Raw genomic sequence first — 24,885 nt, forward strand, 5'->3', positions numbered from 1 at the left:
TTGTGCTTTCTCCCACACTAGCCCTCATGCTTGGGAGAAGCACCCCATAAACATCAACAAAACAAACTCATTATCCTTCAAAATCTCCTTTGCTGTGATGCCTATAAAAAACTTGACAACAATTAGGCTGCCGGTGTGCTGAGATCACTGCCTATTATTCTGATCAATATTGTTTCATTGATTCCTTGTACTCTCCCATCAGTATGTCTGTATCCATCTGTTGTCTCTTGTCTCATAGTTAGATTCTAAGAGCTTTGTTTCAGGGACCAGCTTTTGTTCTGTGTTTGTACAGCACCTAGCACAACAGGGTTCTAGGTCTATCACTGGGGCTCCATGGCACTATAATAAATAATGAGAAATTTGTAAGTCAAGATGCCATGTGTGGTGCACAGTCAGTGCTGGGGCATCAGTGGAACCCAATTCTGGCTGGTGACTGGCCTTCAATTGTGAAGCATGATACAAGACGAAACTATGACGACTATGGAGGGAATGTGCTTAATCTCCTCTTTGGAGTGATGCTCCTGCTCCTACTCCTCTCACACATAGTTGGAGACTGGATCAAGGAGACCTTCTTTGCCCTTCAAGCCTCAGCTGCTGACAACTGGGGTTAGTTTAGTGGAGGCAGCAGTTCTAACACGTGGGGTAGAGTACATCTCACTGGGGCACTGCTGATGTGTGGCAGTTTAGAGGAATAGTCCTTATGAAGCTCTCTAACAGTCATTTTAACTGTGCAGCTCTCGCCTTCTGTGTTCACTTTAAAAAATGAGCAGCCAATAGAACAGGAGTCTGGAATCCACCCTTCTCCCCGATGAAAAGACACTCAGAGTGCCTGTTAAAAAAGAGGAAAGATTTAAAGCCTACAGATTTTGCTTTTATAAACATCTTGGTGTTGATGTTAAAATTGTATTTTTGTATAACTGGTTGGGAATTTTCCAACAGAACCATTTTCTCATCAGAAAATGTTGATTTGATTAACCTGAAATATTTCATGGGAACATATTGATCTAATCAATTTTTTTGATTAAAAATAATCTAAGTGCTTCATTTCAACAAGTTTGAACTGCTTGTTGACTACCATTTTGACGTTACATAATATCTATTGCATTACGTTATATTGCAGTGTACTATAGAAGTCAAAATGACATCTAAATACATTTAAAAATCTAGATCTCAGAATCTACCCCACACCGTTCCCAGAAGTGGACGTGCCCCTGTGGCCCTGGGTTGGGGGGGGAAGGGGCATGTGGCTCTGCGTGCTGCTCCTGCTAAGTAAGCACAAAACCTCTAATTCTAGAAATAGGATTATAGAGAAGCAGACGCACACTCCCTGAATTCTGTCTCACAGCCATGGGAGGTCAGAAGGAACTGCCTGCTCTGCACTTTATGTCCTTGGGTAAGGGGCACAAGGATGTGCAGTGCATAGGTGCAGGTCCAATGGACACTGCTGACCTGAAGAATCAAATTTCACACACATGGGGTGCATGTGCACTAGAAATGGGATCCATGTGGACAAGTAATTCAAAGAAGAATTAAGGTTGTGGGTGCTCAATGCTGCCCTATGCTACCCGTTAGTGAAATGAATCAAATAAGAGGTAACCCTTATGTCTGGAATCTTCATTTCCAATTGCAAAGCTCTTTGTTGGTAAAATAAGCCACTTTTCATGAACAAAAACTATCTTGAGTACATTTTTCTGTTCTTTTTCCCTGGTTACGAGGTGTATTATTGACAACTGCAGTTCACAAGCCACCTCAAATGTTTAACTTGAATTCTTGCTTTAGCTCCCTTTTCCTAAGGAGGGCACTCCTAATTCCAATAGAATAACCGTTATCTGATCCTTTGCAGCATCACAAAACTGGATTTAGGTCAAAGGAAGCAAATAAATTCAATAGAAATATGGTGGAGTTACAAGAAACACAGATCACTGCGCAGTTTTATACCATCGGCCACAGAATGCTTTATTCCAAGCCTCCTCACACTTTCAGTTACAAAACATGTGGCAAAAAACAACAGTTAACACACAAGATCCGCCATATTTCTACTTACCTCTATTTTTGTACTGGCTTTTTCATATTAAGGGATGTAGAACATTTCTCTCATTTATTTTCTTGCATTATTGATATACCTGATGACAGCAATTTACATGTGTCTGCATTTACAGTGAAGTACCCTTCGTTTCTTTTTACAAACCCTCATTTTATTCTCCCTACGCTCCCACTGTTAGTGCAACAATCCAGCATATTGCCACTTGATGAGGTATATGTAGTTACAAACTAATTTCCATCTTCAACCCAAACTGTTACTTTTTTATATATATATATATATATATATATATATATATATATATATATATATATATATATACACACACACTGAAAGCAGTATATTTAACACAAGTTTCTCAAAAATATTTCCATTCTGGAATAAATTAGTGACAGGCTGTGAAAACCAACAGTCTCATCTTTTACCCCTATACAATTCTTGCTGTACTCTCCCTCCCCCGCCCTCCCCCTTTAAAATATATTCTGTGCAAAATTAAGTTCTGTGTAGGTCTGTACCATATTTTGGGAAAAAAACTTTATAAAATATACTTAATTCCTAAAAACAATCCCAACATCAGATAACAGAGGAAGAAGAAACAGATCAGATGCAGCCAAATTTATCACATGAGAAACTAAGAATAACATGTTCTTAAAGCTCCAGTAATACATTCCTTCAAAAACCAGAATGCACTTTGGTCATTATTAAACATTAGTACATAAGCAAATAAAATACAAAATGCTTGTTTGTGTTGCTTCGTATATAAATTTTTTTTATACCACACAAGTTTAAGATACATTACCTCAACTATTTAATGATAGAGGATTAGTAATATGTCATGTCTGATGGATTTTTTTTTTAGTGTGTATATATGTATGTATCACATAGTAGAAAATGTAATAGGCTCTTTTCCAATCTGAAGCAGATGATCTTTTTGAATTCTAATCATAAATATATTCCCCTAAAAGTAAAATGTTTAATGATACTCAAACATGATATTGGCCCGCCTAATACAGTTTTGTAAGTGGGATGTTGTTATATGTTTAAGCACAAATTAACTAATAACTCTGAAGGGATGAATTTCTAGTTTTTCCATATTCAAAAACTATCTGATACGGCTAAGGAAATAATGAGTCACAATTGAGCTAACCTAAAATGTAAACCCCAAAACAAATCTGCCTTCAAAATCATGCTCTTTAAGTAGCATCAGGGTTTAGAGTGGAGACTTGGCAACCTAAATAAAAACATTGAGGAGAAGCTAAGTGATGCTAACATTAGCAGCATTTAAACAAAAAAAATGCCTTAACTACAACAACACTGCATACTAGTTTTAGTTGATAGATTTTGCAAGCTACATTTTTAGAATTGCAGGAGATGTAGGCATGGAAACAAATAAGACTTAAAAAAAGAAATGTTTCTATATAATGTAACAACTGTTCTTAAAGTTAAGTGTGGTATAAACAGCATATACTATAGTGTACTATGGGAGAGTATCTGTCCTATTCTTGAGCATATATAATTTACCATCTTCCATTAACAACTTTTTCACTCATAGGTGAAGTCCAAATACTCAGATTGCAAAAATAATATATTGCTCCACAGTCCACCATAATATATTACCTTTACTATATATAAAGGTCCTAATTAAAAGTAACAATAAAAAGTGCACATACTGAACATGCACAGTTGAATCTGTGCAAATAGTCCAGTGTTTCAAATAAATACAATAGTTAATTTTATCAAAATATCTTACAGCATATTAACCATTTACAATTATTGCTCTAATAAAAGTGTTATTAAAGAGTACTTGTTGACCTGTTATGTAATACCTTATTAATATCCAAGGGTGATTAAACTGCAGCTTAATCAGTTTAGATCCTGGACTCACTCAAAAAAAAGTAAAAAACCAGCTTGCTTCTAGCATTAACATAAAACATTTCCACTATCTGTCATACTGTATTGTCAGTACTTTAAGTTATTTGTAAATATGTATCATTTCTACTGTAACAATCAATCTACAAATATTCTGTTTTTACCCATAAATTATGAAGTATAAAAGCTTAGCATTTGTATTTCGCTTTCACAAAAGATACAGTAATTTAGTGTGACCAATTACCAGGATCTCAAGTAACTGGATATCAGTTTTCTAACCCTTTCAATAACTAAGCATACCAATACTTGAAAATAAAATACAAAATGTCAGCTAAAACATAAAAAACAGTGAGATGATAAAATAAATATAAAGATTGCACAAGACAATCAGATGTAAACACTTCAGTTTTCCAAACTACATCCTTGAAGAGGCCATAGCTTCCAAAGCACATTTCAGTGACTGCTCTGAGGCAGTTTAGTCAATCAATGCATTTTGCCAGAATACTGTGCTACATCTTCTCTTTGTGTATTGTCATGATTTGATCTTCCAGAGCTGAAAAAGTGAAAGCAGCAATGAACATTTTAAGTTTTGCATGAATTTTCAGTTAAATATTAAAGTTACAGTACAACCCTGTGTTTACATTTTAAAACATACCGCTGTGTCTAAAGTGTACAGAATCACTGTTACATTCCTTTACTTGTGAAAGAACACAGATATTTTTGTAATCTATTTAGAAAAATGAATGGCTAGGCATCAGGACTAGATACCTGATACTACTGCAAGCTTTTGTAACTGATATTCCCCTATCTCCTGAGTCTGGAAATTATGACAGCTCATGCAGTTCAGATTTCAGTGTTAAATGATCAGTTCATTCTCTCATCATGGGGTGACATGATGCATAGTATGACAAGGTGATCCTACATCATGTTGTGACATCATGCATATTGTGGGGGAAGAGGTGATATGTGCATTTTCTGTAGCACTCCAAGAACTGCAAACAAGCTAGCAGTAAAAAATAATGGTCAAGAGGCAGAGATAATTTCCTAAATTAGACGTAGGTCTTGTAAGATTAGTTAACTAAATTAACTGAGCCTGTACAGAGGTGTATCTGCTAAATGAAGGCCCAAGGTTGGAAGAAATAAATGTGAAAAGCTTTCTGGTGGTTGATGTGTTCTAAGAATAGAATGAAGATCCTCTGTTTATGTACATTAAATTTGATGAAATTATTTTCAAACAATATTCTTAACTTTACTATGTATTTTTACTGAGGTCACTATGCACATACAATTGTGACATTTTGTGTGTTCTGGATCAATACATGATACTGGAAGTGATCACCTTTAGATTAAATCCAAGCAAGTCACTGATAACACCAGAAACAGCAGACAGGATGACAACTTGGGTGATGTTATAAAGCAGTGGGTTCATTGTAAGCCCATATAACCTGAAGGGGCTGTCCAATTCCTACCAATGGAAATATATTTACATAATTAAAACACACAAATTATACAAAAGCAATTTTAATATCAAGATAATATCAAATATGGAACTAATACTTCAATGATCACATTAAGCACATTAACAAGATTTGTGATATGTAACTTTGAATGCCTTTGAGGCTGTAAAGGGGTCACAGTATTGACAAATAAGACAAAATATTTTAAGGAAAAAAAACTGCTTACAACTCCAATTACTGCACCAGGACAGCCAGACAGCTGATTTAACTGCCCATTTTGTTGTTGGCACAGTGTATGTGCTTGAGAAGCATCTTGAAGTTCCAACTCTGGATCCAACAAATACTGGGAAAACTAGACTTCCAAAAGAAAGAGGGTGCTGTGCAGTGAAAAGGGCAAGAATTTAAGGGCTGAGCAGAATAATAGGGAAAGTTAAAGAGCTCAGTCACTTCAGACTGGCTGCTGTACTGTAAAATAATGTAAAAGAGGGTTTTAACAAAAACTCATGCTCTGATGCCTCCTCACTTCTGCTGCAAAAACAAAAAGAAACCTACAACTTTTCATGACAAGAGCTGAAATATACTGATGTTAAGCAATAATACATTACACATTAGCTCTTAGCAGAAGAGCTATCCATTGTGCCAAAGGGTTAATAGGACAGTTCTTGTGTTGTTTTTTTTTTTTTTTTTTTTTTTTTTTTTAGTAGTATAGGACAGAAATTAGTACTACAAAGACATTAATTCAGTTTGTTATCCAAAGGGCATGTCTCCAGGTGAAAACACTTATTTTCTTAGTATGAAAAGAAACCAAATTTAAGAAATCACTTAAAAAAAATCAAGAAAACACAAATAATTGCATGGCAAATATTCATAATGCTGCAGCGATTACCTTGTTCACTACTGAACAATGGTTTTATATGAAATGGTGTTATCTGACACTTTGCATAGTGCCAAAGTTATTAAAATATTTTAAAACATTACTTTATTATTATCTTCGACTCATAACTTTCTGTAACAAACAGTTGTTCACATATATCCAAAATACCCGTTGGTAATTATAAAATCAAGTTTTACAAATGGCATCCCATGTTGTTAATTCTTATGGCTCATTTGTTATTTATTACTTGTATTACAGTAGTTCCTAGAGGCACAACTAAGACTGTGGCCCCATTCTAGTAGGTGCTATACATACACATTGGAAGGGTGTAAAGAATAAGAGCCATGATGGGTTAAAATCTCAATAGTGAGGCAAAGGTGGGAGAAAGGAAAAATTACTGTTCCCCACTATGCAATTCACACAAAGGCATAAGTAGCCAAAAATGTCATCAACTTTCATGTAAAAAGCAACAGAGGGTCCTGTGGCACCTTTAAGACTAACAGAAGTATTGGGAGCATAAGCTTTCGTGGGTAAGAACCTCACTTCTTCAGATGCAAGTAATGGAAATTTCCAGAGGCAGGTATAAATCAATATGGAGATGAGGTTAGTTCAATCAGGGAGGGTGAGGTGCTCATATATACATCTCTGATCTCTGAATGACACCTTCCTTGTATTAAATGACTGTCTGTCACGGAGAGGGCAATGGAAAGAAGAATTCTGGGAATTTCAATCTGTGACCGAGTTCCCAATGAAGTGATCAGACAGCGGAGTGGAGTGCAGGACGTCATTGTTGAGAGCAGGCATAGTAAAATGCGATAGGCCGGGCATATAGCGAGGCTCACCGACAATCGATGGACTGCAGCTGTCGCCGAGTGGTATCCACAGGAACTGAAACAACCACTTGGCTGAACTCCAAAGAGATGGAACGATTTTATCATGAAAAGACATGGCTGCACATATGGAGGAGGCGGCCAGGATATGAGAAGAATGAAAGACGTGTTGTGATCGGCTCAATCTATATGAGGGCTGAAGGACCGATCGATCAAGGTGATCAAGGATACTTCCCTTCCTTAGGGCAGCAACCACAGTTACCAGCTGGAAAAAATCTCTCGGGGGCTAATAACAAAATAAAAGGAATAGCCACATACTAGGAGTTCCTGTTCATAACGAAAGTATTCTAACCAGGAGTTAACCAGGTGAATGTGTACATACAGATATGCCTCTGAGGGCCACTGAACACAAAGTCCTGAGAGTTGTTCTTTTGGATGAGGAACACTAGGATTTCCATCATGAATATGGATTTCTGGACAAGTTGATATGGGCAGATGAGATCCAAATTGTGACAAAAATCCCATCCTTCTCGGATAACAAGAAATATGCTGTAAACACCTGTGTTCTAGTCTGCCATTAGGATATGAACAATTACCCCAGTGCACAACAGGATGCAATCTGTGTCCTTGTTTTTGCCAGATGCACAGACCAAGTCAAAATTATATGGTAGGATGTGATGTTGATGAAAACCTGGCCTAATTATCTACAAGACACATTTGCCACTGGTCAAACCCAGCTAATATTCTAAAACACCTCTCTCTCTCTCTAGGCAGTCAAGGTTGGCCCAGTATCAATGGGGTAGCCATGTTAGTCTGGATCTGTAAAAAGCGACAAAGAGTCCTGTGGCACCTTATAGACTAACAAACGTATTGGAGCATAAGCTTTCATGGGTGAATATCCACTTCGTCAGACGCATGTGGTGGAAATTTCCAGAGGCAGGTAAGTTACCTGCAGGTTATGCTTTTTAAGGTTGGCCCAGGCTAGCATAGCCTTATTGTAACCTGATGGCATTCTTCTGGCTTTTTCACTGGAGATACTGAACTAGTCCTTAGCTCTGGTGGAGTGAAAGGCATATCTGTAACCTCTTTCCAAGCTATAGTTAGGAGAGTGAAAGCAAGAGGGTTTGGGGTTTTTTCCTTCTCCAGAGTGAATAATCCTAAAAACTTTCTTTGGGCTTGAAAGATTTTAATTTTGGTATGACAGAGATTACTTATCTTAAAATAGGAAATATAGGTAGAATCAGTTCTCTCTCTCAAACAGGTAGAAACTTCTTAATCACACTCACTGTAGTATGTTTAGTTCAGTGGTGTTCTTCACTGTAGTGACCAATACCTCTCAAAACAGTTTCTTGACACTGAATAGTGTATGGATCTAGATTTGGTATCTGCCAGGTCCAATACTGCCAGGCTGTGCTGTACAGTTACAGCTGTAGAGGTTCAAATAATTGGTGAGTTGTCAAAACCAGTCTGATACATCAGACTTCTAAGTTCTCATCAGAAAAGAAAAAAATTGCATAATCCTTCCTCCAGAAGCAAGTTGGAAGAGTTACTCCAGTAGCTGTCTCCATATTCGCAGAGAATAAGTCCATTAGAATAATGAGTAAGGTGCATTAGAATACAAGGGCTTCTATAGAAGGTTCTCGTGAATGACTTCCTAAGCCACAATCAATCTGGCATGTGAACACTTCCATCCATTCAATCATAATCCGTTGATCAGTTGACAAAAGGAAGTATAATATTTCCAAAACACTCCCCATGATGATCTAGTCTATACCTATACTATGAGTTCACCTGTAAAAATGTGAGTAATTTTATGCACAGGCATAGTTTCATTTACTTAAGTATCATTTACAACTACGTAATTTAAAATTTAGACTGGATGAAATACTCTGCAACCGGCACAGAAATGAACATGACTAGAAAACCCCCTTTTTTTAAAAAAAACAACAACCCACTTCTCTCAATTCTATGACAGGATTCTTAAATATGTACAAATAAGTTGATTTTAATTTTAAACAGTAAATAACCAACAACTGTTGCAGCATTTAGGAGGATTAGCTTTACAGAAGAGTATTAATGTTACAGTAATTGACTATTTGGGCACCTTATATAGAACAGAGATCAAAAACAAAGCAAGCTTATAGACTCCTCCTCCTTTGGTCCAGTGCCTATCCCAAAGGCTCCCCTCACTATACTCTTCATGTACTGTTCATTACAAAGTGAAACTTAACAATGACTTTAATAAATTTCTATTTGCAATCCACAGTGATGACAGAACACAACAGACTGAAGCATATGAGAAAGTGTCCTGGTGACACACAGACTATTAGGGAAAGTGGGTTTAAAGGGGAAGGGTATATAGTGCATACTACAGAAATGCTAGGATAAGCAAGATGTTCTCTTTCTTGATCATGACTAACATTGTTGTACTCCATTTTCATTCTTACCTTCAGGAGTTTAGTAGCAAGTTTTAAAACATTGTTTACTAGTGTCAGTTCCTCCTTCTTATTAGGCTTCTTCTCCATTTTCAAATATAGATTTATCTATTCAAATAAAATACTGATTTAACACCTCAACTGAGTTAGCAAGAATACATTCAAAAACAATTGTTAACGGGATAAGTGATTAGTCAGTAATAATATGATAAATACATAACTCTATTGTGGAAATCCAGAGGGTTGTTGTTTTTTCTTTTTTCTTTTTTAAGAACAAATGTTTGTATGATTAATACTATAATAAAAACACATTTTATGATGTACCAAAATAATTGTGACTCTCTCATTAAGACAATAACTGAATCTGTAATTTGACACATCCACAAATCTGATTGGAAAGAAAGAGCAATAAAAGTTGCTTAAAGGACACAAGATGCTCTGTTCTCTCTGGAGTCTTAATACTCTGACAAAATTCTCCAGGTGATAATCAAATATGCCAATGAATGAAACTCTTTATTGAAGCAGAAAAACTGAACGCTGACAATTTCAATGATCTTGGAAGACATTTTTGATGACAACATTGCCCTGAAAGTGTAGCTAAAAATTATAATTTAACTCCCTGTTCCAGGCTTTCCAGAAACTTTGGAACATAAGCAGCTTCTGTTTGTCTTTAACACCCAAAACGTGGCAAAGATCACTTGATAATTAATAAAAACAAATGAAAAGAAATGTTTTTAACTTGCTGATTTTTTTTTTTAATATAAAAAGTTACCTTCAGTATAGAATAAAATGAGCAATTTAAAGATAGACTCCAGACAGACAAACTCACAGATATCACGTAGCAGAGGAAAAAATAAAGAAACAAAATAATCTAAACTGGCATTAACATAAGCTGAGGCTCAAACATGAGGAATGATCCAATAATGGCTACTAGCATCCATACAGGAAAAAATGCATTCCTACTCAATGCTACTGATTTTACTTCTGAAAAGAAGGAATTACCATTTTTCCACAATATGAAAATAAAACAAAAAAAGAGGAGAGAACTTTTCAGGTACAATCGTGTTAAACTTCCAATGTACAGTCAGGCCACTTAAAATGTGCATTCTGGTTTTAGACTTAAGACTGATTAAGTATAGGGAATATCGCTTGAAAGTGGGAATAGCGTGGAAACCAAAACCATCTCTAAAACAGGAATGAAGTGAGCTATCTGTATGTAGCATATTAAATCATATTGAGAAAGTAATAACTAAAGGACACTGTGGGGACAAAGATCCTTTGGCAATAACCAACCTCATGGCTAGTTTACAAAAAAAAAGAAGGGTTGATACCCAAGTTTTTCAATGATAGTCTGTGGAACTCTCAGGGACACAGAGTCTCCGTATTTGCATAAGCATGTTAAAGTATGCCCTGAGCACAAAGAGGACTTTGATCAAAACATAGCACACATTTTATACAATCAAGGAACTAGACAGAAGCACTTTACTTATAAAAGCAATTGAAGGTGGTTTCAGAAGGACTTGACAGGTTACAAGCGGATAACTAATTTCAAAGTGTCAATGGAAATCTGACTTGACCTAACTAAAAAAAAAGAAGCTATGGAATCTCTCCTTTATTTCTCTAGCATGACTGATACCAAAAACAAAGTCCATTTGCTGAACCCAGAATAGGAGGAAGCCGTGGAAAACTTAGTTTATGGAAGGCAAAGTTAAGCTCCATCTTATTCATGCAGCATTTAAAAATGAAGATCCAAATTTCTCCAAATGTGTGTTTGTGAAGGAGTCAGTATCACAGTTTGTTGTATCAATAGACAGAAAACTGGGTAACTCAAAACATGCAAGGTAAGATGGTTGAATCCAGAATTTTGTTAATTTTTGAAAGATGTGTATTCTGTCCAGTCAGGGCCGGCTCCAGGCACCAGCTCACCAAGCTTGTGCTTGGGGTGGCACCTGGAGGGGGGCGGCGCGGCGCTCCGACCGCCGGGGAGAGCAGAGCCACAGTGGGATGGCCGCCCTCCCCCTGGCGCTCTGGCCGCCGGGGAGAGCGGAGCCCCGGCCGGGCACTCCGCCCTCCCCCCGGCGCTCTGGCCGCCGGGGAGAGCGGAGCCCCAGTCGGGCTCTCCGGCCTCCTCCTGGGGCTCCGGCCGCCAGCGGAGCCGCAGCGGGCTCGACGGCCTCCCCCCGACGCTCCGGCCGGCCGGGGAGAGCGGGCCCGCGGCCGGGCTCGGCGCCCTCCTCTGCCACGCTGGGGAGGGGGTTAGGGGTGGTGGTGGTGGGAGGCTTTTTTGCCTGGGGCGGCAAAAAAGCCAGAGCCAGCCCTGTGTCCAGTCAGTTCAGTATCAGCAAGTTTGTTTTCAGCACATATGAATTGGTTTAGTCAAAGCTACATAATACACAAAATGCTCGTACGTTGGTTAATTGTGTAAGATGGTTACCTTACAGTAACTGGTGTTCTTTGAAATGTGCTCTCTAAATGTATTTTACTCTTGGTGCACGTGAGCCCTCAGTAGTGAGATCAGAACATTTTGGCCAGCAGTGCCTGTTGGCCCAGGTCTGTGCCCTAGCTACCCTCACACTCCAGAAGGCATAAAAGGGCACAGCAGGGCCAACTGCATCTCAGTTCATTTGCTAACCAGAATCTACATGACTATAGAATCTCATAGTGAGGAAGGAGGGCTCGGTAATTACAACTAGGTAATACATATCAAAGAACATCAGTTACTGTAAAGTAAGTAGCAGCTTTTCTTCCAGTGATTGTTTATATGTATTACACTCCTGATGATTCCCAAACAATGACCTCCTCCAGTGGGTCAACAGTCTTAACCAAATGCGGACTGAAAAACTGCCTTGCCAAAGCTAGCACCAGCTCAAGAATCCTCCCCAGTTGCATAGCATTTTATTAGTGTACGAATTAAACTCCAGGAGGCAGCTTTACAAGTTTTGGAGATGGGGACATTTTTAAAGGAAGCCACAAATGCTACCTGAGTTCTAGCAGAGTGAGCTTTTATCTAAGCAAGGCGATCAAACTTAGTTATTTAATAACATAGTCTAATACAGTCTGAAATCTATCGGGATAACCTCTAGGAAGAAATTGCTTTCCCTTTTACTCTTTCAATATAGGCTATAAATAATATAGAAGAGACTCTAAATGGTTTGGTTATATGTTAATAAAAATACAATGTTCTCAAAATTACAAAAGTGTGTAATTTTCCTTCAGAACTGCTAGCATCAGATTTGGGAAAGAAAACCAGTAAATGAATGGTCTGATTAATATGAAAGTCAGAAACCACTTTAAGAAGGAATCTCTGATTAGGCCTAAAAGAAACCTAATCTCTATGAAAAATAATGTATGATGACCAGGCCATTAAAACTTTAATTTTGCCAATCAGACAGACCAGACATACTGGCCACTAAAACCAATGTTTTCACTGAAAGATGATATAATGAACTCAGCAGTCCTACTAATTCCACATTAAAGTCCCATGTTGGAGGGGGTTTCCCTAATCGGGTGAGAGGGAGGGTCGGACTAAATACACTAAGATCTTTAAAAATCTAAAAACCGTAAGGTATGAAAATATTTTTTTATTTTGAATTTGTGAATTAAGAAGATATAGCTGCTAGATTCTGTTAGTTCTATAAAAGTGAAAGTTCAGATGATTTAGTGAAAGCAGATAGTCCAAAATGAATGGAAGGTCTGTTAGAAATGGTGAAACATTGTTGTGCCCAAACAGTGAATCTTTCCATTTTTGTCATTATAAGTAGATCTTTTAGGGTCCTGTGACACTGCACCCCATATTCTTCATAGTGATATTATTATATGATTATAGCATAATTATGATTTATTTTATGCAAGACGGGTCATGTAAGGTGTCATTGGAAAAGCTATGATTTGCTGAATATGATTATCCTACTTGTATGCATGTATCATTTTTGTATCTGAAGTTATAAATATTGATTATGTATCGGTACTTCAAATGTAGTTACAATTGGGTAACGCCCACCAGACAAGGTGCTTTCAGTCTAGATAGTTGGTTGGGAAGGGCCTATTCAGGGTAATAGGCCATTAGGGAAAACAATAGGCCTTAGGAGATGCTTATCTCCCACCTGGTGAGCTTTCCTGAGAACACTCCAAACAGCCTGTAGTGGTAATAGCTGCTATGACTCTACAAGGATATGTGACCAGGCCACATGATTCTGAACTCCATCTTGGGATGTTAGTATTTTTCCACAAACTTGTCTGGGAACCAAGTTTTGAAACAGAGGGTTCCCGCCATATGCTAAAGCTATATAAGGCAGAGAGTGACATCATCTGTTGTTCTTCACTCCCCATACAAGAAGATTCCTGAAAGCACCTGAGGAACAAAGACTGAACTGGGGGAAGTTCTGGACCCAGGCTAAAGGGATTTCTAGCCTGTGTATGAAAGACCTAGGGATTCCAAGCTGCAAAGCAAGTATAGTTTGTGCCTTAAGAATCTGCAGCCTGCTTGTATCAGGGTGAGGGATTCTTAATTCAAATCCTATCTTTCTAGTATATTAAGCTTAGATCACTTTTTTCTTTATGTACGAAGTCATCTGCTTTGATCTGTTTGCTATCACTTATAATCATTTAAAATCTATCTTTTGTAGTTAATTTATTTTATGTTTTAATCTAAACCAGTGAGTTTGGAGTGACGTGCTTGGGAATCTTAGCTCAGAGAGGCTGTTGCATATTCCTCTCCCCATTGAGGGGGGAGGCGAACTGGATAATAAATTCATACTGGTTGGGGTTTGGACCAGGGCAGGACAGTACTGTTCTGGGGTTCTAGGCTGGAAAGCTGGGCATTATTTTGGCTGTAGCCTCTCTACTGCTGGTTAACATGCAGTGGCTAGTCAGAGAGCCTGCATGTAACTGCAGCTGGCTGTGTCCCTACCTGTGTGTATGCTGGTGGAAGTGTAAGGCCGGGAGCATGTCTGCAGCTTGTCAGAGCAGCACAGGGTGAGAGGTAGCCCAGGCTGATGGGTCAGAGGGCACAGCAGTACCCCAGTTCTAGGCAGCACCCCAGGAGGAACCTGTCACAAGTCCTTTCTACTATTAAAATATTCGGTATATCCCTGGAGCAAGACTTCTTTACATCTGTTAAGCAATAAGCATCCCAAGCTTTAAGGTGCAGTGTCTTCCTGTCATCTTGAGACATCTAATTTGACAGTAAAGGCAATGTTATTGGAATCCAAACTGACAGTGTCAGCAGGTCTGGGATCAAAAATTGCCTGGGCCAGGCTGGTGCAGTTAATATCATTGTTGCTGTGGCATCCTTGGGCCTTCTCAGAGTATGCAAAATTAAGGGGGATAGGTGGGTAGGTGGACATCCAAAATCAAGATCATGATATTAGGAAGGCACCTGATAGGGTCAGAGTTGGATCTCTATCTCAAGCAAAAGATATTGCATTTTTGTTCACTTCTGTGGCTAACAAATCTATGATCTCTTGCATTCAGTTTTGGAAAATGTGCTGATTAATTGAGTTCTTTATGGACCACTCCTGGTCAGATCAAAAATGCCTGCCCAGCTGAAACACATGGGTATTTATTAGTTTTGTTAGATGGATACCAGTGACAGATACTAGATGGCTGGTGCATCACTCCCATACCTGGGTTACTTCCTGACACAGAAGAGGCCCATTCCTGCCTGTTTAAATAAAACATTTCAGCGCTGTTGTCTGTCATCGCTTGAATTGACTTGCCTTGGATTAGAGGCAAGAATGCTACATGTCAGACAAACTGCTCTGAGCTCCAAAATATTTATGTATCGAAGAGATTCAACTTTTGACCACAGACCTTGAGTCTGATGACTTAAATGTGCTTCCCAACCTAGACTGGAAGCATCCATCACCAGTGTTAACAAGGGGAGAAGAAGTGCAAGAGGGACACCCTTGTATACATCAATCAGATCTTTCCATCATGGAAACGAAGAAAGTACAAACTGAGTCCCCTTCCAATATATCTCTATGAGTTTGTATTGGAGCTAACCCCTTCCAGTATATCTCTATGAGGTTGTATTAGAGTGTAAACTGATTTCAGCCAGTCCTGCATACAATGAAGGTTAAGTCTGGCATAAAGAGTGATGAATATGCATCACGCATTGTGACTCAGAACTCTTAGTCATGATCTTACTGTTGTGCAAGGGTTGCTCTGCAATTGGAAAATGATTCACATTGTGGTCTCAAATCTGGATTGATACCGAAGTGGAATCCAGAAGACCCCCCTTGAATTTTATTTTGTTGTGATGGAGTCAGATTTTCCTTGTTTACTGCAAGCCCCAAACTGGCACACAGATGGAGAATGTACCGAATGTTAACTGAAACTTGCTGAGGAGGGGTATCTTGAAATCAGCCAATCATCAATGTAAGGATAAACTTGAAATGTTCTGCTTTCTGAGGGCTAGTCTACACTACACAGTTAAGTCGACATAAGCTGCCTTATGTTGACCTAATTATGTCCGTGTCTACACTACAGCCTTCCTCCCACTGATGTAAGTGCCTTAATACACTGACATAAGTCCACCTCCATGAAAGGTATAAGGCTTAAGTCGGTGTAGTTAGGGTGACGCAGTGTTTATGTAGATACTGCATCCTTTACATCAGCTTTCTTGTCAATTTAATGGTAGGAGCTGTGAAATTGACATGTAAGTCCCCAGTACCTGGAGAGCTAGGTGGCTTTTGACCCTGCTCCCATCTGGAGCCCGCAGAGCTTAGGACCCCACTCCCTGCTGGGAGCCAGGCAGCCCTGTCAATTTCACAGCTGGGAAATTGACAAGGCTGGCCGACTCCCGTCAGGGTGCGGGCGGGAGGGTATGAAGCCGGGGCAGCTGGCGCCTGTTCCCCGGTAGTAAGAATTCCCTGGGTATCTTGCCCCAGCTCCTGGCAGGGAAGGGAATGGGGTAGGGGAGAAGCACCGGGCTGCTTACCCCGGATCTGGGCAGGGATCAGGGGGACAAGCCTGGGCGGCTTCCCCCAGCTCCCAGTGGGGAACAGGGAGTGGAGGATGGAGGACAGCCTGTCGGGAGCCTGTGGGGCAGCAGGGTCCTGGCAGGAAGCTACCACTGGAGTTGAGAGACTGGGCTCTCAGCTCCCCACACTGCCACTCTGAGGTGAGTGGAAGCACTCCTGGTGAGGATCTGCACCAGTGACCCGAGGATAGTGTGGACATGCAGTAATTACTGCAGTGGCTGTAAGTTGACCTAATATAGGCTGACATAGGTTTGTTGTGTAGACATACCCTGAGAAATGCCGCCACTGCTGCCAGAAATTTTGTAAAGGCCCAGGGGCTGCTGACAAGCCGAACAGAAGAACTCTATTGGAAATGTTGTGTACCCAACTATGAAACAGAAATATTTCCTGTGTGCAGGATGGTTGGAAATATGCATTGTGGCAGTACAGAGCTGTAAACCAATTTTGTGGGTCTGGGGACAAGATTATTGAGGTTAAGGTCATGGTTCGGAATTTGAGTGAAATGTATTTATTGAATCTGCCTAGATCCAGAATGGGTCTCCAATCTCCTCTGTTAGGAAGCAGGAAAAAATGACCTTTCCCCTGAAATGAAGAGGAACCTCTACTATGGCTGTGAGGGACTTCACAGATTGAACTTCTTGTTGTAGAGTCCTCCAGAGGAGTCCCTGAAAAGGGACGGGGATGGTGGATGGGGTGTAGGAATAGACTGGCACTGAAGAGTATAACCAGTCTGGTTAATCTGGAGGAATCCATTAGGCTGCTGTAATATTGTTCCAGGCTTCAGAGTTATAAATGAGACTCGCCAAAAAGGGGTAGAAATGAAAAAAAGATTCAAAATGATTGATTTGGAACAGCTCTCTACAGAACTGTTAAACGTGCTGACTCTTTGTTGGTGACAGATGTGACGAGGTTGTCATAGATGAAGCAGATGGACCAGTGCAGCAAGCAGGTGCTTGGGACAGCCAACGGAAAGGGGCGGCACGTCCGACTCTTCAGCGCGGGTCCCTCAGTCCCTCTCAGAGGGAAGGACCTGCCGCCGAATTGCCGCCAAAGAATGAAGCGGCAGCGGCAGAGCTGCCGCTGAAGTGCCGCCGATCGCAGCTTTCTCCCCCCCCGCCGCTTGGAGCGGCAAAAACGCTGGAGCTGGCCCTGCTCTTATGGAAGCATTGCTTCTTAGAGGTTCAGCAAGTCTAGAATATGCATAAAAAGTTGAGACAGTTGCTTTGATTGCATTTCGCTGTATTGTTTTTAGCTGAAGAGTGTATATGCCCAGTGATGGAAATGTTACTCAACCTGTGCAGTAACTGTAGTTCTTTGAGATGTGTCCCCCTATAGATGCTCCACTTTCCGAACCCTCGATCGAAGATTTCTAGCTAGCGACATCTGTTTGGCCCATACATGCACCCAATGCCTCCTTGTGGCAGACACCAAGGCTACATAGGAGTGCGTGGATGAATCGCCCTCAGTTCCTTCTCATTCATCCTCTAGGGAACAACTGAAGCAGAGGGGAAGGAGGGCGAGTAGTGGAGCATCCATAGGGGGACACATCTAAAAGAACCATAGTTACATCAGAGGATAACATTTCTTACTTTTCTAGTAGTGTCCTATAGATGCTCCACTTCAAGTGACTTCTGAGCAGTATCCCTAGAAGGAGGGGAGAGCTTCGGAACAGGATCCAGAACTGAAGATAGTACTGCAGAGCCAAGTGACATCAGATCTGACAGCATGAAGTAGAGCATAATGCTTCAAAAATGTACAAACTGAAGACCAGGTAGCAGCTCTATATATCTCAAATACTGGGATATTCTCCAAAAAAATGCAGCAGATGTCGCCTACCATTTGGTTGAATGCACTCTCGGCCCCAGGGAGTTGCTGACCACCTGCAGACTCATAACAGTAGCAATACAACCCGATATCCACTTTGAAAGTCTTTGAGCAGAAATGCAAGTCCCCTTAGACCTATCTGGGAAGAATATGAAGAGCCTAGGAGATCTCCTAAACTGCTTAGTCCTACCAGGTAAAAGGCTAAGGCCCTTCTAACGTCCAGGGTATGGAAATAGGATTACTACTGAGAACTGTGAGGTTTTGAAAAAAACACTGGATCGATGGATAGACTACTTGAGATGGAAATCCAGTGTAACTTTGGATAGGAACCTCGGATGTGGACGTAAAAAGACTATCATGAAAGAACATGATAAAAAGGGGGGTCTGCCATCAAGGCGCTAATCTCCCTGGCCCTACAGACTGCTTCACAGATACATGAAATAGGGAGCAGGTCACCATTGGTTCAAACGGAGTTCTCGGAAGGTGGTTGAGAATCAGGTTGATGTCTCAAGATTGGGCAGAGGGTCTAACACGGGGAAAGAGATTACCCAGACCAATGAATCTTGATACCAGGTGAGCAGAAATTGAGAATTCCTCAACTGGGGGAAAAAAGCAACGAGATGTACTTTGACTGAACTAATGGATAACCCGGAAAAGTTCAGATCCAGCAGGTAATCTAGGATGAGGGAAAGGGGAAATGATTCCAACCAGAGGTAGTGACAACCACACAAGTGGACAAATCTCTTCCATTTCTGCAGATAAGTACACGGATTGATGTTTTTCTACTATTTAATAACACCTACTGCACCTCCGTAAGGCAGGAAACCTTTATTCCAGAGAAACATCCGGGAGCCAGACTCTGAGCCACAGAACTGCCAGTTTGGGGTGAAGTGTGTGACCCACATCCCAAGGCAGATGAGGAATGATCTGGAGCCTGATCGGCATTTCGATACAGAGCTGAAGTAGGTAAGAGTACCACGCTTCTCTTGGCCAGGTAGGCATTATGAGGATAAACTCTGGTCTTGTACTGCCTGATCTTGTTAAAATTAAGGGTGTTGGAGGTAAGGCATAGAACAAGGTCTTTTCCATGGTAGAAGGAAGGCGTCCCAAAGGGAGTGGTGACCTAGATCCCTCTTGGACAGAAGAGAGGACACTTCCTGTTATCAGAGGTGGCAAAAAGATCGATCTCTGGCTTTCACCATCTCTGGAATATGCAAGGGAGGACCTGAGTGTCTAGTTCCCATTTGTAGTCATGGGAGAAGTGTCTGCTGAGGGCATCAGCAGTGGTGTTCCAGATGGACTAGAAGGTGGACTGCTTAAATCTGGAAATGGTTGGTTATGCACCAGTTCTAGAGCTTTATAAGTTCAGTGCACAAGGAGGGGAATCTTGCGCCTTCCTGCTTGTTGATGTAAAACATACTGGACATGTCTTGTCATGACCCTGATCATTTTGCCCTGATGAAGGGTAGGAAATGGAGGCAAGCATGCCTGATCATCCTGAGTTCCAACAAGTTGGAAACTGATTTTGTGGGCTGTTCATCTGCCCTGAAACTTGAGGGTGTTGAGTTGGGCTTTGGCTGTTAGAGTCACTGATAGGGCTGGGCAGCAGAAAGGGATGCTTGCACAGACATGAGGTTGCTCCTTCCACCAGTTTAAAGAGTTCTTTATTCACCCGCCCATCCAGAGCAAGGTTATCTTCTCCAGTTGATTCTGCCAGATTTCACACAGAACAGCAGCCTCGTGTTTCTCCTTTGCAGCATCAACTCCACACTTGTGAAGAACAGCTTCATCACACTGATCTTAGTCCTGCTTTGAGTGCAGGGGACTGGACTAGAAGACCTTTCGAGGTCCCTTCCAGTCCTACAATTCTATGATTCTATAAACATCTAGTTGGTCTAGGGATCCTCTGTAAGATGGGCCTTCCCTAAGAGATCCTTTCCAAGATGGGCCTTCCCTAAGAGAAGTTGCATGTAAGCTGTGTTTGTTTAGACATCTTATGTAAATATACCTCTTCCTGGGCCATCTTGAAGAAGAATTTCTGAACAAATGCCCCTGAGATGCATCAATATTTTCATCCTCTGGACAGATGACCTAAACTCCCTCATAGATGTCCACTACTTCAACTCTCTCTAGAGAACACTACCACACTACCATCAACTTCCTGAATACCATGCTCAGGGTTCAGGAGTAAGCAATGGACCCATACAACAGATAACTACATACAAGAAACCCACAGATCATCATCCCTACCTTCACTATCCCAAATACATCAAGCCATCCCAAACACACCAAGAAATCTGTTATCTACCCCTAGGCAGGCATTCACATAACACAGAATATACTCTGAGAAGAAAGCCCAGGATATACACTTTAACCCATATAAAACCACCTTCACCGAACAAGGACACTCCACCAGGTAAGTAGATTGCATCAGGGAACAGACCATCCAGATATCCTGAGATGACCTGCTTCAATACAGAAATAAAAACCCCTTCAACCACACACCTCTAGCTGTCACCTACCACATCACACTGGAACCCATACAGGAAATCACCAAACAATTACAACCCATACTTGATGGGGACCACATCCTGAAATAAATCTTTCCTGAACTCTCTTTCTCGCCTTCATACAATTCCCCAACCACTCCAAGCTCATCATCAGAAGCAAGCTCCTCAGAGATCAGGACAAACCAACTCAAAATGGCACCAGACCCTGCCAGAACAGATGTACAACCTGTAGACATATCAACTGCTATGATGATCAACACCCCCCACAACACACCTTTCCAGATCCATTGGTCCTACACATGCCTATCACAATAATGTGGGGGACTTCATCCAGTGCAATAAATGCCCCAATAAAAACTGTGTGGGTGAAACCAGACTATCACTAAGCTCTCAAATGAACTCACAGAGAAAAATGATAGAAGACAAAAACATCCTGTGAATACTTTCCACAAAGCGATTACTCCATAGCTGACCTCTCACTCATAAATCCGATCTATAGCCCACTTAAATCCTATCCGCAGCATTTTTTTCCCCTTTCCTGACCTATGACTTCATCTTGAATGGTCCCTTGAAATATGTGGTGACTACATATACTAAACAATCTGTTCCACCTTGTATTTAGCTATGACATGAAGTACATTTCCCAGACCTGAAGAGCAGTGTGTAAGATCAAAAACTTGCTTCTCTCACCAACAGAAGTTGGTCTAATAAAAGATAGTACCTCACCCACCTTGTCTCTAATTAAAAAAACCTTTTTCTTATAGGAAGCCCATATAAGAAACATTCTACTAGGGCAACAGCAACTTTTATAGAAGCTTCTTCAGCTCGCCTGAAAAAGACTACTGTAAGTTTTGTGAAGTGGCTATGTGAAGTGGCTTAAAGCTGTTTTTACTGAGCATTACTCCAGATTTGGCAGTACGGAAAAATATGGGAACTGAGCAACATGTTGTATATGTCTTTAATATCATGATTTCACTGAATTTAGGGTTGTTTAAAGTCCATGGCCCATGGACTCCCAGACTGAAGACATGTGGAGAGAGAAATATGCAGGTCTATGTACATTCTCACCTGCTCAGTAAGTAATATTGAGGTATTGCTGTATTTTTTACTTGTTTCAGATCCAAGTGTAACAAATCTTAGGAGAAAGAGAGTTAATGAAATGCACCAAATCACTAGTTCCCAATTGTAGTGACAATCAAGGAAGATCTCATGCACATGAAGCAACTGAAAGTAAAGAGAAAAAGCAAAATTAAGAGTTATTGAACTTCAAAATAAAGGTTAATGCTACAGTAAGATAAAAGAACTTTAGTTCCTAATATTTTTTTTCTTGTAAAAAGTATGGATCTGGTTTTTACTCTATAATAGACTTTTTAAATTATTTTATATTTCAAAACCAACATTCTATTAACAGAGATAGGTTTTCATGTAAGGACTGAGCAGTCCTAAGAGTAGTTTAGAAAGTTTTGGTCCCTTTAGCATGTAAGTAAAGCAAAAAAAATATTTTAATACAAAATGAAGAGGTTTGAACTCCTTAAGTTATCACATTTGCTCGAAAACAGCAACATACTTATCACTTGGATTAAAAAGAAAACTGAATCCATATAAAGTTGCTAAACTTAAAATTATGTTCATATTAAAATATGTATGATTAACACTACGATTTTGGTATAGAGGTCATGGTGTTCATAATAATAATGCATCTGAATAAAAACCGGGACGAGCCTGTCCCATAGGCTGAACCCAGCTCCACAGGTGCCAGAGACAAGGAGGTTGGAAAGCCAAAGAGCCACTCTCCTCTCCCGCACCTCCTTTTTAAAACTAGACTGCAAGGGAAAGTGCTGTGGCCTGATCCAGCTGTCCAGCAGCCAGGTCCCACTATATGTTGTTCCATGTGCTGGTAATTGGGCTCTCACCCGCCAGTTGCCGAAACCATGGCAGTACCCCTCTCTAGGTGCTGTAGACTATCTGAATCCAGGAAGAGGGACAGATGTGTCACCCAATGGCCTCAGGCTCACCAGCAGGGAGAGTAAGGTAAGGAGTGGGCAAAGGGGAGCAGGGCCTCCAGGAGGGTTGGGCTAGTGGAGCGGGGCTCCCTTGAATGACCTTTCCGTCATTTATCTTTTTTTCTCCTGCACCTCTGCCATGAAATTTACTATAAGTTTCCATGCCAAAATCATAGCCTTATTTAGTTTATATACCAGGAAAAGGCAGTTAAATTATTTTTGGCTAAAAAGGAATGGAAAAACGATAACTAGTCGATTCAAATGACAGGGCTCCTGGTTGTTAGCTGTAGACATCCAAGCAAAGTGTTTACAGTAAATATTAGGCTATATAAACATAGGTTTGCTTATTCCACTAGAGGGCAGGCTAATACTAGCACACTTAACAATGTAATCTTTCCTGAAGAGTTCTGTGTAAGCTCTCTCACTAACACAAACCGGACCAATAAAAGATATTACCACACATCTGGTCTCTCTAATATCCTGGGACCAATATGGCTACAATACTACTGCATTTCCTATTTCTCACAAAAATCAGGATGGCAATTTATAGCAACAGAACGAAAGGAATAGGAGACAGTATACGAACACCCAGAATGCAAATAATTAAGACACTATTAAAATATCTCACTGAATAATATTATATTATACTTTTAAAATCCCCAATTAACCCCTCCAGATTAATTTAATTAAACAAAGTGCCTGCAAAAGCAGGTTTTTGATAGTGGATGAAAAAAATTATAACGGAGATATGAAAACAATGTCATAGTTTATTTACTTTTAATTTATACTCTTGGTAGAATACATTTAGCCATACACTGGTGGTTAAAAAGTTAAACTTCTAAAATGGATAAATTGAGTTATAGTAGAAATTAATCTTCTGAAAAGGCACTAACCATATGATAGTTATTTTCACTGTATATCTTCCAGCCTGGAAGGTTTGCTTATAAAGTGTAACATTTTTAAAGAAACATTGTAAAGTCTTGGCTGTCTTTACATAAATGAGGTATCCTCACCTGAGCACAGCAGATAAATACAACTGAAATAGTCAATAAGAAGGCAGATGAAACTATTACATCGACTGACCGCTGAGGACCTCGCCGCTGAAAATAAGGGAAACATATTGAGTGAAAGTCTCTGTAGTAACTGACCGAGAAACTTTGTAGATTTAGTCAGGTTCACACCCCCAGCATAGGCTGATTATGGCTCTCAGTGGCATAACCTAGAACTTCAAAAACAAAATGTATTTTAATTTTACAGTGTAGCTACACATTAATATTTCCTGAGACAATGCATCACCAATGAAGAAGAAAGGGGAAGTGGGTGGCTCAGAGAAACTATAATAGACTATGAAACACTGGTTTGCTCAGTTCCTCAGTGATCAAAAGTTGCTAGTTAATAGTTTTCCTTAACTGCCTTATGAATGGAAAAGATATTCTGCCTCAGGCCATAGCAAAGAACTAAACTTGGGTTGAGAGCAGAATTGGAATACAGACTACTGCTATCAAGATGCCATCTACATACATCAGTACAACAATCTCTTTCAGTATAAGAATACTGCTTTGGGATACCAAAAGATTATCCCACAGCCATACTATGCTTCTATATGTGAAAATTCTCATGAGGGAGGGATGGAAAAAAAGAAAGGTCTGGGACAGGCTAATATGACTGGAAAGGCATGTTTTTATTGTTTTCAATAACCTCACTCCCAGTTACATATACAGCAAGATGATCCTGTAATACTGGGGGGGGGGGGGGGGGGTGTTGTGTTCCTTTAAGAATTGAGTGCCCTCTGCTGGATTGAAAATTTTGTACATTATGAACATACATTCATTTTTATTTCCCATCTTTCTTTTCCCTTCTGAAAATTTTACTTCTCTGTTGCATGAATGAGGAATGTAGGAGTTTTTGATTGTGAGGTATCATACTTACTTATTTGGGACACACTTAGAACCTGAACAAACAAGACATATAATTTCTCCTGAATCCAGTGACTCCACTTTTTTCTGGATAATGATCAAAGTGAATATTGAGAACAGCTTGTCCTAGCACAAAGTTTATT

General features: G+C 40.1%; 1 protein-coding gene across 4 annotated transcripts in view; it reads right to left on the bottom strand.

The window, feature by feature from the left end:
• Window positions 1-2,641: 2,641 nt before the first annotated feature.
• Window positions 2,642-24,885, bottom strand: part of PHTF2 (putative homeodomain transcription factor 2) — a 145,306-nt gene continuing 123,062 nt past the window's right edge. For 2 of the 4 annotated variants that reach the window (XM_034765823.1, XM_034765832.1), the window contains 5 exons: window positions 23,840-23,926; window positions 21,892-22,047; window positions 9,519-9,614; window positions 5,250-5,375; window positions 2,642-4,463 (listed from right to left, as the gene is read on the bottom strand). In XM_034765823.1, the coding sequence (XP_034621714.1) occupies window positions 4,443-4,463; window positions 5,250-5,375; window positions 9,519-9,614; window positions 21,892-22,047; window positions 23,840-23,926 (486 nt within the window). In that variant the 3' untranslated portion in view covers window positions 2,642-4,442. The remainder of the gene's footprint in view (window positions 4,464-5,249; window positions 5,376-9,518; window positions 9,615-21,891; window positions 22,048-23,839; window positions 23,927-24,885) is intronic. The other 2 variants (XM_034765841.1, XM_034765851.1) reach the window with 2 other exon arrangements.

This window comes from Trachemys scripta, chromosome 1 (assembly GCF_013100865.1).
Source record: "Trachemys scripta elegans isolate TJP31775 chromosome 1, CAS_Tse_1.0, whole genome shotgun sequence".
Classification (NCBI taxonomy): Eukaryota; Metazoa; Chordata; order Testudines; family Emydidae; genus Trachemys; species Trachemys scripta.